This window comes from Homalodisca vitripennis, chromosome 3, assembly GCF_021130785.1.
Source record: "Homalodisca vitripennis isolate AUS2020 chromosome 3, UT_GWSS_2.1, whole genome shotgun sequence".
Lineage (NCBI taxonomy): Eukaryota > Metazoa > Arthropoda > Insecta > Hemiptera > Cicadellidae > Homalodisca > Homalodisca vitripennis.
This window is the reverse complement of record NC_060209.1, coordinates 46908082-46924102: the sequence shown is the minus strand read 5'-3', so window position 1 is coordinate 46924102 and position 16021 is coordinate 46908082. Positions and strand designations below refer to the sequence as shown.

At 37.4% G+C, this 16021-nt stretch overlaps 1 protein-coding gene across 6 annotated transcripts in view; it reads left to right on the top strand.

Moving 5' to 3' along the window:
• Nucleotides 1–16021, top strand: part of LOC124356859 (dachshund homolog 2) — a 209661-nt gene that overhangs the window by 90812 nt on the left and 102828 nt on the right. For all 6 annotated transcript variants that reach the window (XM_046808129.1, XM_046808128.1, XM_046808127.1 and 3 more), the window contains 2 exons: nucleotides 6215–6422; nucleotides 10274–10333. In XM_046808129.1, coding sequence (XP_046664085.1) covers nucleotides 6215–6422; nucleotides 10274–10333 — 268 coding nt within the window. The remainder of the gene's footprint in view (nucleotides 1–6214; nucleotides 6423–10273; nucleotides 10334–16021) is intronic.

Here is a 16021-nt window from a genome sequence, read left to right as displayed (position 1 = left end):
CACTCAGTGATAGATACTGCAGTGAAATCACCTAAATTTGAAGGCCGAGTTTCGAGAAGACTCAGAGAAAACTATCCTCCAGACTAATGCCAATTGTGGCTATGAGGTTTTAGTTGTGAAAAAACACTAAGAAACGCTCGTTTCTTATTATGCTGGCTGAAAAATGGTGTCAGCCTGCAGTTTCTTAATATTTACGATTAAGTTATAAAAATTGTGTAAAAATAAAACTTGATGAGTGTTTAATACCGCCTTATTTTATATAACGGCTCAATAAACCCGCGATACAGAGGGGCCCTACAAGATGTAATTTATGATTGGCCGTATAAGAGAAATGAATCCAGAATAACCTTATCTAGAAATGAAGTAATATAGGGAATAAAGGCGTTTTATGATGATAATAATTTAGACAAATTAGCGACCGAGTGATTGTAATAAGGAACGTACAGCTAGCGATGAATAAGTCCAGCAAATTTACAGGTACGGCGTCCTCACGTGCTAATTTACCCGAGACTCCTGCCATTGGTCCGGCACAGAATCGTCCGGACTTACGACCAATTACAGCGCGTAATTTATTAATACGACTCGTATACTGTGACAATTAAAGCTCGCCGATGAAAATAGTACGTTATTTTATGTGAGAGCGTTCTAATAAAACTGGTCTCTCCTCTATCATTTCGACGGGTGGCGCGACGGGGTCTCAGAGTGGCTTGTGTCTTCGGGTCGCTTCTTTCTGTAGTTAGTGCGTTTAGTTGCAACAGTTTGTATTTGTACGTGGTTACACTAAAATGTTTATTTTAAAACTATTTGTGTATTACTACACCAATAATGCAATCAGAAACACTCAGATTTATTTTAATTTTTAAATCTTCGAAGTACACCAATTAGACCTTTTTGTAGGATATACGGTAACATATTATTTAGTTTCAATGGGTAGTTTGGATACTCGTCGATTATATGCATCTAGAGATAAAAAGGCGCAGAAATAGAACAATTCTAAGTAATTGTTACATATTTTTAGTTTTAAATGTCTGCTATTAATTTGGTGGATCGAAATAATAACAGTTTATTAATTAAAGATTTACCAATTGAAACGTCAAACGCCACAATTGAGAATTAGGAATGAATGAGGAACATATTGAGTGAGTGTGTACTGAGTAGTCGTGTCATTAGTTGGTAGTCCAGTGACAAGGAGAACTAAGGAACCTACTCCTTAACGTGGATCCGAACCATATAAGTTTGGATTGCCAAAGTCAACTCTCAATTTCTACATTGGCTGAAGAGTCCTCTTGTTAATCCGACCTACATGGTCTGTAATTAAAATGTTATAAAACTCCGTCGACTCAAACCTACCAAACACTGTTTTCAACTACTGTACTGGATTACATCACTGTATCAATTGGGCAGACCTGAGAGCAAATCTATTTCGGCGACACCTGCAATTTAGAATTAAAATAGCCGAATTTTAAAACGGTGCAAGTTACACGGAAGGGATGTATAAACTAAAACTTCCAAGATTATAGATCTAAAGCTAAGTCAAACATAAAAATGAAATAATTAATAACTACAGACATTGAAAATTTAAACGATATTGTTATAAGGCATTGTTACGATCTGTGGGGGGCCGCGCTAAACGCCGAACAGGTGAGAACTCCAGGGCCAAATTACAGTGTTCAAGCTGCAATGCCACAAACCTGGCACAATTATATCCAACCCTCCTCGCCGCATCCTCGACAATATTTTCACTTCAATTTATCGGCCACAAACACAGTTGTACTGTCAGAGCTCGGGCCAAGCTAATTGTTCATAATTCGAGCAGACCTGGCCGCTTCTCGGGCAGCGGTAACCATATGCTGTCTCTATTAATCGCTTATTACCCCTACATCAATTACTGCTTACTTGCGCCAAAGCAGGCTGCTTAAACTGGGACTGGACTTATTTACATTTTCACCCCAATTGAATGGTGACTATTGTGGCATCAACATATGTGTATCCTTAAATACCTCGACGTAGTAAAGAAAATATTCACATCTGTGACTATATCAAGTTACCCAATGTGAAATAGTTGCAATAGTTCTCCGTAATTCCAAAGAAGTTAGTAAAACGACGGGTTGCATAGTACTGAGTAAGGGCTCATTCTTCCCATAATAGCTGAGCGTTCAATGTTAGATGGCCGGATCTCCTTAGGAGAGACGTCGAAATTTGAAAAGAAATTAAATAATTTTTTTTATCATAGTAAACTACTGTTTTATTTAAATATGTTTATCACAAACTGCTTAAAATTCTATTGCCCTTATTCAAAATAATGCTATTGTTTTGGGCATAAATAAGCCGGTCGCTGGGCCAACATCTCTAAATTCTAAACGACATGTCTAGCGTAGAAATATTGAAATGGCTGCTTGTTTATTAGGATTATATTTTTCAGACTGTACTTCAGTTCTCTCCTGTTTACGTTTGAAAAAAATACAATAAAGGACATCTACTAATAAAAAAAGAATATGACGAGTGTATTATTTTAATACCGTTGGACCATTTTTCTATGAGAGCATTTATAAATTATAAAGACTCTAAAGGAAGCTTAGACGTTTGCAACTTTATACAGAATACTCATTTGCATATGAATACAACAGTTTCCAAATATACATACATAAATAAAGACGGGTTGCCATATACACTTTGAGAATCAGTGTGCGATATACATGGTGACATTTTTGGAAGGAAACAGATGCGTGCGTAGTCCTGAGTACACTGCAGGAGACCGTATAACAAGGTTTCCAGCTGCGATTGTACCTTTTACGCTTTTTTTGATGCTATACTTCTTCGATGATTCGGCTCATTCTGGGAAGAGTAGTAATCAATCAAGAATTCAATTGGAAGGCGAACTATCCTCGAGTGTCAGTTTTATTCTGTCACAATAACTCCGTAGAGGTTAACTGTATTCTATCAGTTGGGTAATAAGTAGTAGTAGTAGTATGTATGCACTTTAGCCATATTGATACTTTTTATCGCCGTGGGCGGCAAATAAGCTTCAAGTGCTATTGTTGGTGCTGATCTTGCAGCCCACGTGCAGGAAGAATTACAATGAATCATAATATGGGAATAAATGGTCTTTCTGTCATACCTTCACTTAGCTAATCTTCCCCCCAATAAAATGGAAGAATATAACATTAAATCAATTTTGTACTAAAAGAGGATAAAAAATTCGTGTTAATTTTTTAAAATAGTGTTAAAAATAACCACTTAATTCGTAGTTATTGCTTAAAAAATAAACGTTTATACGGAAAAAAGTATTAAACCGTGAACACCGTATCTTTTGACACTTCAACTTTTACTTTGTTTCAGTTGTTTCCAGAACATTCGTCATTCTTACATCAAAATGGGTATATTAGGATTTAAAACCAGATTTAGTACCTTATACGTTTGCAATATACGTAGTTAACAATGAAATGCCAACTACCAAAACTGGCACTAAATAATGCTCGCAATAGCAAAACAACGAAAACACACACATACATACACGTACACACTCAGGGAGATTGTTTTACGGTCTCTGTACAGAAAGGCTGTGGCATTGTGTAGGAGCACGTAGTGAAGATGAAGCCGGCGGCTGTCTCATATGAAAGTTTATCATTCAAATGAAACAATAATCAAATGACTATTGTTGCCGGGACAAACAAACAATCGGACCATTGCGAAAGACAGTGAGATCATCTCTGAACAAGCAATCAATACTCGTTCATTATAGCTTTGTTCATTGTTCTGTCATCTCTTTATGATGACTATTACAGAGGACCACGACTCAACTTGTCCTTGAAGAGGATTCCGAGACCTCTCATAGAGGCGGGTACAAAACCACGTGGGAAATAATTTTTCAGAACATGTTCCGGATCATTTCAAATTTAATTTAATTCTAGTATTTTGTCATTGACAATGTGTATGTTTAAAGACGTGAGAATTAAAAAGGTAGGTAAAAATTACCAATTAAACTAATAATTTGGGATTAATTACTTAACTAATAACATAAGGTTTTTTTATTGAATTTATTCGGATTTGTGCGGATATCGCTTGTATTGTAACCAAACACGGATATGGGCTTAAACAGATTGTAGTGATTAATAAAATAGCTCTGGAAATCCGATTATGCAACTCATCTGAAACACAAAAACTCGTATAAGCGGTTGAAGAATTCAAAGTTCTACAATTACTGTAATGACATCTTCCAGTGAAGGCAGTACATTAAGCGAACACGCGATTTCTGTGATAATACGCAATTCTAGCCGCTTAATCCTCGCAATGTGACATGGTCTAATGGGCGCGGCCAATATTATTTTCACCGGAGTACTTTGCATTTTCGTGATTTGCTGACAGACACGCTAGCTCCAGACGTTTACCACTCCACCTGCTAGTGCTCGTGTGTTGCCAATTTATTTGTTAATTAGTTTTGTTAGCAGCGTGCTCCTCACTGGCTCATGCAAATAAAACACTTCACTCGACGTGAGGATGCGTGTTGGGACTCTTATCTCACCTGATAGCGTTGATGTCCTGTAACCCTGGCCGCATCACGATGATGTCTTCGACTATCATGTAACCCCACTTACGATTCATTCAAGGTGGGGTTTCACGTTGGATGTCGTTCCACACCATGTCAATTTAGGATCTTTTGCTGAAAAACCATCCTATTGTACATCCATTTTCCCAGCATTGAATGCATGAATTTGTTTTTAATTTGTTCCCATTGTGTCAAGCTCGTAGTTAATTCTTTAGATCATATTTAGCACTTTTGTTTGCGAACGTTGAGATCTGCTCCAGTTCACCTTTCTCTTAGCACAGCGTCTGGAATTCGATGCTGTCATTTTTTTGGAATATTTTGCCATGTTCTTCTGAAAAAGTCGACGATGAAGAAACTCTTGTTCCTTCATCAGACACACATAGACTACAAAATATAAATGTACAGAATAGTGTAGGTAAAGAATTTATATTATTTAAACTAGTTATCTCTGATGCTGAAAAGATGTAAAGAGTTCGTTTTGAGCTTCGTCACCGACGTTTTTTCTATCTCTTCAGACGATAATGACTCCAAATTCCAGTATTCAAGTCTGTGACAGCGTCGGATCCTAGACGCTGTGCTAAGAGGAAGGTGAACTGGAGCTGAACTCAACATTCGCATTGAATGAACCCTTCCAACCATAACTACAGTTTTGTTTACTGTAACTTTCTAAATAAATAATTAAACCCAACAATATGTCTTATTGCGTATAGAGCAAGATTTTCTTCAACTGCAACTGGTTTAAGACAGTAAAATTCATTTACGACCCAGTACGGTTAGGTTACCGATTAGCTTAGGATAAAACATTGTAAACAAATACGTCAATATCCTGCATTGTGTGATATGTGGGTGAGTAGAACAAGAATGCTGCACGATTCATTATGCCAAGATCATACTAAAGTCAGGTGTGACAAGTTCTCAAGCCAAAAGTGTCAAAAATTAGCAATCGTCAAGCGTTCCTGCAGTTGAGGCGAGAAGGACCCTCGAAATACCCTCGTGGGCGGCTGGGGGGGGGGGGATTAGCAGAACCTCATCAATCAGGCCGTGTCTGTGCATACTCACGTCGTCTCCTGTTATCACGGGCCCGACTCTCGCCGCTGCGTCGCATCGCATTACGCGACCCTTCGTTAGTTTGATTGTGCTCGACTCTGCCAGCGAGCGAGCTCAGGTCTTGTCACTTGGGGCTCTGGATGATCGATCTGGGCCACCTCGGTAACCGCGTGGGAATGTTTCAAGATTTGCAACTTTGTGGATCACGTATCAAGATCATTTCTTGCCAATATGTCCCTCCCTCTGAAACCAGAACCTTACTTGTTGAGATGAAGTTCTCTCACAACAACTTGTGCAGTTTACTATTCTTTCTTCCCACATTACTCTATTATTTAGACTATCAATACATATAAATAGTGTATTAAAAGGTGTTATTCAGACCTAAAATGAGACATCTATGCATCTGAACGATAACCACTAACTATATACGGTTAGGATATAATTAATGCTTGTTTTTCTTACTATTCCATAAACTTTTTAAATCTTATCAATATCTATTAAAGAAGGTGTCAATTGAGATTTTAAGCTCATCCCCCGGCCAAAGAAATGAACTGAGAAATGTGTCTTCCTTGTCCGTCAAACAGCTTTGAAGAATTTAAAGAATGACCTTTCTGCTTCCAGATGGCCCTAGGATGGAGAAGTCGCCACTTCTCGCCAACGGGTACAACCATCCTCCTACCCACTTGAACCACATGCAGTTTATGCAGTTGGGGCAGCATCCTCACACCGCCATCCTCAACCCTGGGCTTGGCCATCATCCTGGTCTCTCGCGCCCCGACGGCTCGATCATCAAGAGTCAGCCCCTGCCCGCCATGGACGCTATTGCCAGGTATATCATTTTTGCTATCCTGAGAGCATGGCTTTACAGTTCCTTAAGACATCGTGGTAATTATGAAATGTAGGATAACACAAATCCTCATTCTTCGACAGGTAAGAGAATAAATCAATTTTTTTAGCCTTGTACGATAGGTTACAAGCTGTTTAAACTGCTTGTCAGAGAAGAAAATAATTATTAACGCCTTCTTGCGCTTTATTGGACTTTATTGGCCTTATTGCACTTTATTTAAGTGTGGCCTAAAACGTAATAGGTTCGTTCAAAAGAACTTTTTTAATGTTTCAAAAGTTTTTATTTGAAAATCTTGAGTTTTGTAATTTTAATCGAGTGCTAAATGAAATGAAAACCTTTTATTAGAACACTATTGTAAGTAATATAAATTTGAAAATAATAATAATTGTACTGTATATACCATCGAAGTAAGGAACATTGTCACCCACCTGATATCTTTAATTAGTAGCCCTATTGTAAATTTTAAACTATCGTAAACAATTTTTATGCTTTAGTAATTTAAATGCATAAATTAATAATTGTGATCATATTGTAATTGTAACAGATTATTAGCGCTCAATGAAAATAATACTCTTGCACGCTTAATAGACATGACAATTTATAGCTTAAACCCTAATGATACATCTTTGATTTCAAGCTTTCTTTGATTTCACTAATTGCATTTCATTTTTATTTATAGAATTTCATATTCAAAACTTATAAACTATTTTATGTGGAAGTTACGTGCAGGAATCTTTGCTTTCGCTACACGTGACGTAAAGGTGCGGTGAAAAGAGTCGATTCAGCAGGTCGGCCAAGACGTATGTTGTCTTAACCTCGTGCGGGGCTTCACCAGAACTTTTGTCTAATCCTGTTAGACAATCCAATTGGTCTCCTTACGAGGCTGCTTCCATTACCATTGGGACGTCTTTTGTAAGTCTTCCTCTCCTTGTTGACGCTTTTGACCGGCAAATTGTGATCTGCTTACAAGTAACCCCTTCGACCGTATTTTTACAAGGCGTGATGGTGGGGCTGACGAATTTGATTTAACAGAACTTCATAGTAGATTCCACAAGAATACAAATTTCTGTTAATAAAGTGTAGTTCTAAATGTTTGAATAATTTTCCATAGTTTGGATTGAAACTTTCAAAATAATACTTTTTCTCGGAACAATGACACAAAGCAATAGTGAGCAGCGAATACCCTCATAGGAGAAATTGAATTTGTTATCCAACAATGTTAGATGTTGCTTTCACTTTTATTCTAATATCCCTCGACAGTAAAGGTGAGTTTGATCTTTCCGAACACAGGATCGCTTCCCTTCAACTCTTTCCTCGCGATGGAATAATCCATCTATTCGCAATCAGAGGGCGTTCTCAGCTCGACTCAGATCAAAGGCTTATTGTAATTAAAATGCAAATCATTTGAACAACCGAGGCTTTGCTGTAATACGAAATGCCTGCTGCACCTCTGTATTGAATTAAACATCAGTGTAAACAGTGTAACGCCGTTTTGCTGTAGGTGTTACTGGACTGTAATCCCGAGAAAGTTATTCTTGTGTGGGCATCTAAACGTTTATGACAATTGTGACCAACGGCTGTGTGCTCGGACACGGGCAATGGGCAGTTTTGAGAGAAATGCCCATTCTAGGCTCGGCACGACGTACGCCTGTGTCAGCAATACGGCTAGCTGCGTCACGCCATTACCTCCAATTGGCGCGGCTGCTGCTCGACGTCCAAATTGCTTCCTCCGTTGACTAGGTCACTAACGAAGACCATCCTTCACACCTCGTGCTGGTCGTTATGCTTCCATTTCCCCGCAGTTATCTTCCATCCAGCGTGGCTGACCGACAGCTAACTGTCCCGGCTCGAGCAGTAACTGCCCACTTAGCCAACTATTTCCTCGGGTACCACCATCGCTTTCTGTCAAACCCAGAAGGTAAGGAGCTCCAACGACTTCATTCAGACAATTCCTTCCCAAAGCTGTTATGGTTAGTCACAGAAAATTTGGTGATTTTAGTTTAGCACCGTATTAGCCAAAGACATTTTCTAAAACATTTTCAGCACCATAGTCGTCAACTTACAGAAATTTTTAATTTTCAACATTATCCTTTTATTACACACAGCACACAAAGAAGGCCCACTCCTTTGATAACCCACCATTACGCAGGAGATAAGCGTCGGTCATTTCAATCACGATGTTTGCGCTGGAATTAGCCTTTAATCAGACTCAGCGTCTTTGAAAAATCCGGCGGTAAATTATTTCACAAATAGCGTTCAAAGACAGTCGCTGATTGAAAATGAAGCAGCTTTTGATTATTACCTAAACGGCAAAACGAGAGGAGGGTTGTAAAAGAAACTCGGAAAAACACAGTTAATACTGTCTCAGGGTTCTGATTAGCTTCGGTCCTTTCAAGGCGTTCTCCCGCCTTGTTTAGCGTTACTAGAAGCCTTTGTATTTATCGATGCATCCAATGTCCTGATTAATTTCCTGGGTGACATAATACACTGAAAATGGTAAATAACGTCAGACACAAGTGACTTTTTGTGAACGAATAGCTCCCTCAAAAGAATAATAATAATTATTTCCAAATTTACGATCAGTTTAAGTTAATTTATTTGATTTTTTTTAATATAACTTTACCCTTGTGTACAGGTATATCGTTATTCCAATACTGAAGCTACGTTTAATAGACTGTGTTATGTAATGTTCTTGGTTTAAAAAACGGAATTGATATTAATTTACAATTAATTCTAATTATTTGTTATCATTAAGTATTGTTATGCCTGTTACAATCTTCGTGTTTATTTATTGATTGTAAAACTTTTGTTGCTTTTTTAAGACAATTATATTATAATACTATACCAAATACAAAAAAACGGTTTAAAATTTCAATTACCAACTTGCTTAAAATATTTAGCTAAATCGTATCTGTCCATAGTACAAGCGACAACACTATTAAATGTTGAAGTATAGTTTATAGTAACACAAATACTGCACAAGCGACAGCAGGGATTAAAAATAAAATTATATAAGTGCATAAAAAGGGCAGGTCACTGCTATTATATAATATATGGGAAGTAGCAGTGATAGCGATAGTACAAGGAGTAAAAATAGTCGAGGAATAATAGTTACAAGGTAGAAAAAGGCTAATCAGCTTTAAAATTCACGGAAGCAAACATAGCCAATAACAGAAACATGCAATAACATTAACAATAAAATAAAATCAGTGGATATGGTGGATTATGTGTAAGATGGAAAACATGTAATTATAAAACCAATGTGTAAAATATATTTATAAATGAAGGTAATTATAAAACGCAATATAAGAAACAAAGATAAAGCCATTATTTTTAATATTTCTGTATAAACAAAGGATTTTGCTGGTAGAAATGTAGGAATTTGTGTACGATATGTGAAATATTTTCGTATTCCGTAAACCTATGTCATTGTCTATGTACACTGTATGTGTGTATAATGAGTATTTAAATAGTAAAAATTTATTAGTGTGTACAACATATTGTCGCTTGATCAGTTTAATGTTAGTGTCCTATATTTTACATTTTTCAAGAGTAATTTCCTTGGTAAGTTATGTGTCTGTTTCATTTATATTAGCTTTTAATTTATTATTATTTCTTTTTAAAGATTTCGTATGTTTAAGAAATTACACCACTTTTGTCGTATATCTACATATAAAGCGGTCATCTCTCAGAAAAATCAAATATGACTCTAAAATTTGTTCTTCCTTTGAAATTCAACTCTGCAGAAATTTCAAAGGATCTATTGTTAATTGCTGGAATAAATTTACTTTGAAATTGCCAATCTGTGCATAAAACTGTTTGTTTTTGCGCAGATCTGGAATTTGGGAGAACTGCCGTGCTGCCTATGAGGACATCGTCAAGCACTTGGAAAGGTAGGCTGACATTTACAACTCTAGTCATGTAGCAACGTCACAGATAAAAGCAAATTTAGGAGGTTAAAAGATATAAATATGATATATACTATTCCTAGATAATGCTGTTTATATACGTTTCACCGTAAAACAATAATTTTAGTTTTCCGCCAATAAAGAAATACAAACCTATAAACCAATGAGAGATGGCCGTTTCAATAAAATATAGTTCTTTTTTACTAGCAGACATGTTTACAATTTTGGGTTATTTATAATGGTTGTTGTCTAGATGAACCTTACATATTTTAAGGACGACTGTGCGCTCATGCATTCACTTTACAGAATGATTGAGCGCATTAATCAAATTTATTTTTGAACTGTGAATTGTGCAACGCACTCTGAGTGTTGTGTTACATGTCGTGTACATATGTGTGTAAGAAGAGTTCTCGGTACTTCAAGATTCCCATGTTGTTGGACATTCAGGTTACTGTATGTTCAAATGGTTACATCTTCAAACTTGATGGTCTCAATGGCACTGGATCTCCAGGTTGCTAGACGTCCATTTGTTGAATTTTAGCCTATATAATTAAACTTAAGTCTCAGGTTAGTAAATTATGGCTCAATTACCCTCAAAACTATTTAAAAGGATTTACAAGAAAACTATTTTGAAACTTTTCGTTTTTTATTTGGATCGGTTTGAAATTTGAAATCCTCAACTGGTTTGTAGGGTTTTATTGGTATTTTATATTTAAAAAGTATCCTATCAAGATAATTACTTACACGTTAGAAAAATTCCCTCTCCCTAACCAATATGGAAAGAATCTGTTTTTACCAGGAATCCGATAAAACAATCATTATGGCAGTATTAATATTGAATAAATAATTTATTTTCCTTAACTTACTTTAGTGGCCACTTTGGTACATATGAAAATCTTTATGGAAATGTTATGAAATAAACTCAAGTGTATAACTTCCTAACTACTCAGCTCAATGAAGTCGTTAATTACTTTAATACCCACAACAAATCGTTAGCCTAAGTTAACTACTCGTCGCTGACTGATGGGAACGTAGCATGAAAGAGCGGCAGTTTGGTTGACTTCAGATCACCTTGTAGGACTGCACAGCCACGGTTCCATCAAGCGTTATGTCCCAATAAACGACTGGACATAGCCATCAACTTTTTGCAGCCAGGCGTAAGAATTTTATTTACAATCCCCTAACTGACTTTCGCCGATCTGACGGACGTTATTTCGTCGACATAAGTCAATTTTAAATTGTCAATCTAAATCCAAATTACTGACTTCAAACGTCTGGGTCAATCAAGACGTGCTCACGGAGAAACTCATGCATTTAAAGTGAAATATTTTAAAAGGGGGGGGGGGAGGTTGCAGTTGCTAGGATACCGCTGAGGCAGTTTTGATCGCTATTAATTATGATTTATTTGCTCCATTCTATCGGAACATGGACTTTGCTCAATTTTTGTCTCACCTTCAAGTGTTTGGTTTTGGTATTAAAATCATGATCATTATACTTAATAAATACTGTTAGTGAAATTACTTTTTAAGTCTGGCCTATTTAAATTGGACTAACATAAGATATTTCATATAGAACGTTCTTAAAATTTAGCCCCTCCACCTACTGGGCCAATATTTCTCTGAAAAATCGTTTAAAGCGACGCGGCCTCGGTGTACCGAAGCGGAACAATTTTTCCATCCGGTCCATCCGGTGGGCTTCTACCCGATCCGAGCAAAATTTGAAGTCGTAAAACCCAAGTAATTCCGAGCCACTCACACTGACTCCCCTCCTTAGCATTTCGAAATTGTATTAGAACCGTTTCACAACACAAATTTGAGACGTCGCTGCCCAAGCACCCCAATAAACTCTGATTTACAATGATTCCAGTTGAGCTTGGGAGCGCCAATAAAAAGTTCCCACACAATAATGTTCGTTTCTGTAAAAAGTTGAGTTACCTTTATGGGAGGAGAGCTGGATTACCAAAAATATTTCAGAGCAATGCGACAGATGATGGACCACGGATGAGCCATTCCTATGCGACCCGGGGCATAAAGTTTTTATTACTTTCCAAGTGTTAAAATGATGCAGCCGCCGGACATCGGGCCAAACTTTATTACTCGCTCGCCGAGTTGCACTTTTTGATTACTTTCAATCTACAAGCGTTTATGGTCATTGGCTTCCACTGCGGGGAATCTTCCGTCACATTTACACTACAGTTTACTTCTCCGAGTGGGCGTCACCTGTTCACTACCGCACTTTGTGTTTATATTTGTTTGTCGAGGTCACCTCTGCCGGTCTATCTCGCTGCGTGCCACGGCTCATACCTATATAAGTTTTCCGCACTTTTCATTAAATTAAATCCCTTTATAATTTTAGAAACTGTAATAAAACAGGTTAAGTGTTAGAGAGGGCTTCTTAGCCCTAACTTCGCCTGGTAAAATAAGACATTCTTTACTTTTTTTTTTTTTTTAAACTTATAAGTTTTCATTCAGTATCCAAAACTACCCAAAATCTTATTGTTTTATAAATGTTTTTCAGTACATTATTGTTATCTAACGTCATATAAGTGACGTAGATGAGCCAAAATGAAAAGTTATCGATATTGCACACTATACTGCTGAGTGCGTCACGGCGGCAGCGCGGTCTCTGTCGCTGAGTGGCACGGCTCATACCTATAAAAGTCACGGACAGATCGAAGCTCCAGAAATATGAATAGAAGAGTGTCAAGGCCTCGGCGGGGGCCTTTAGAAAATACGTCGAGGGAGGGAAATCGTTCTATCCTTAGCTTTTGTCGCGCCTTGATTGTGGGATCTTCTCGCTGTCAGGGAATCACTCCAATAGCATATTTAAGGGGAATTTAAACCTGAATAGAGATTTAAATTTTGGTTAAGAAATTCAATAAAGTTGGTGACAGTTACAAAGTATACTTATAGTAGTGCCTGAGATTTCGAAAACAGGCGGGGTTGAAATTTTGAGAAATTTTGATGTATGAAAGTATTTTAGTTTTGCTGATCGTAACAGTTATGCTAATCGTATAAACGGTGCAGCAATGTTTTTTTCACAAAAACTTGTCACTGTTTGGAGTCTATATTTGTAGCCTATCTAAGCTTATAGTCTTTTCATTAAGTGGATCATCTTGAAAACTTACACGGTAAGTTAAAATTCGTGGGATAAAATTTCGCAGCACGTTACAAAAATTCCCAATAGCGTTTTTTTCAAACTCCATACTGTTTTGGTATATCATATGCTACTAACAACTATGAGAATGTCATACTGAAAGCTGTATTATTTTTGTCATAAGATCCTTCAAGGACTTCCTTTAAGATCCTTTTCGATTTTAAAAACCACCATGTCGACAGTATTTTTTACAAGAACTTAATAACATTACAACTATTATGAATGAAGTTGGTAAGGTTTCTTCTAATACTATCCCACTATGTTGGACTTCACGACTTCGTCCGATTCATACTAGACAACCATGATCCCGGAAATTTAGTTGAGATCTCTTTATAGTATTGGTAAAGTGTAGCGTATAAGTTTTATTTTAAAAGAAATCTAACCTAAGAGGATTTATGAATCAAGAATAAGCAAGAAGAAAGTGAAAAGAGAATTTAAAACAAAAGTGTTAAAACTGACAAAAGCAAAGACCATATTTCACGAGCAGTGGGGCTATCCGTAACATTATTTCCGAACAGCACTTCACATTTTGCAAGTAAAGCAGACTGAAGAAGTCACATGTCCGCGCCAGTGGGGAAGGGAGGGAATTATGGGGTGGCTCGTTTTAAAGTCTAAATACTTGATCTGCCATCATTTACCGAGGGACGTGGGGTGTCATAAGAAATGTCATGTAAAGACCCGGCGATGGTGTGTTTTTAAAACTCCCTACTCGGCGAAATGCAGTGTCTAAGATGGTTAATGCGGTAGGCGGGAGGGGGCAAAGTGGATTTAAAGAACAAGTTACAACAGCTGTGGCCCCCATTATTATTAACCCCCCTCCCCCGCTCGACAAACCCGCCCTTGTGACAAATGACAATTCAAGTTTGATGTCCTCAACGCGCGCGGCTCTTTCCTTTTTAACTTCCATTTTTCAATATAACGGAATTGCTTTGGACAGGTGGGGGGGGAGGGACCACACGGCGCCAGGAGCTTTTCAAATTTGGATTATTAATTGTTCCCGTTATTGAAGATCCGAAAATGTGTCGCGGAAGCACGTCCGGTCGACACCTCAATTAATTCAAGAGTCTAACTGATCGCTCGGGCTTCTTGAGAGATAATTAAACTCCTTTTAATACCCACTTACTGCGGTGTGCTTCTGAAAAGACGCAGGAATTTGTATTCTGTTTCAATGTGACACAACACAAGAAGGTTATATTGTAACAACACAGAAATAAATTGGATCGTTGAGACAAATAAAACTACCATATGAAGTGACGCAATATTTTTTTTGTTAAGACACGTTTGTAATAAAAATTATATATATAGCAAGCCCTTATTCAATTTTGTGTCAAGTTGAATCCATCATATTAAAAAAAGTAGATACGAACCTCCATTTTAATACCTTTACACGTCTTTGCATGAAAGAAACTACAATAATAGGAAAATGTATAATTAGTAGACCACAAAACTAGTATGTATGATGAACATTAATTAATTTTACCAACATTGGCGCTCCAGAGCGAGAACTGGGACCATGTTATTATTAACCCAGTTCAATTTACACTATATTAGCTCATATTATATAAGTATAAAATGTGTTTTGGAACCTTTTTTAGAGGACCCTACGTAAGACTACAAAATAGTAGAATGCGTAAATTAAAAAAATATATTTGTATTTCTGATTAGATAAATTGTATTGCTTTTACATAAAATGACTTCAGCTAACTATGTCTAATTTAATGGCCAGTATGAAGTTCCGCACTCAGTAACAATTTTGGAGGTAGGCGTCTTGTCAGGAAGTTCCAGCACCAGTAGCAAGTGTGCGTTCTTTGTCAGAAAATTCCAGACTTAGCAGCAAATTGGAAGTGGATGTCTTGTCAGGAATTTCCGGAATCAGTAGCAAATTTGGAAGTGGATGTCTCCAATCAGGAAATTCCAAACTTAGTAGCAAGTTTGGAAGTGGATGTCTCTAATCAGGAAATTCCAGACTTAGTAGCAAGTTAGGAAGTGGATGTCTCTAATCAGGAAATTCCAGACTTAGTAGCAAGTTTGGAATTGGATGTCTCCAATCAGGAAATTCCAGACTTAGTAGCAAGTTTGGAATTGGATGTCTCCAATCAGGAAATTCCAAACTCAGTAGCAAGTTTGGAAGTAGATGTCTCCAATCAGGAAATTCCAGACTCAGTAGCAAGTTTGGAGGTGTGGAAAAGGAGACAATCAGAGACGGGATAAGGAGAAAGAAGGCAAATGAGGTAGGACGAAGAGCGAGAAGCGGCTTGGGGCGTCGCGGTGCTCGGATGATTAATGAGTAGTTTTATGAAGGCGTCAAGACGCCGTGATTGATCTACTACGGTCGGAATTAACTGAAACCCTCGCAGTGATCGCAGTTAGCGACTCTGCCATATCCGGGACTTCAAATTGGCGGTAAAACGACACTGTCAGTTACAAATCGAGGGAGAGTTGTAACAGCTCCCCTAACCACTAATTTTAACTATATAAATATCTTCTTTTTGGAAAAAAAAATTAAGGACAACTTCA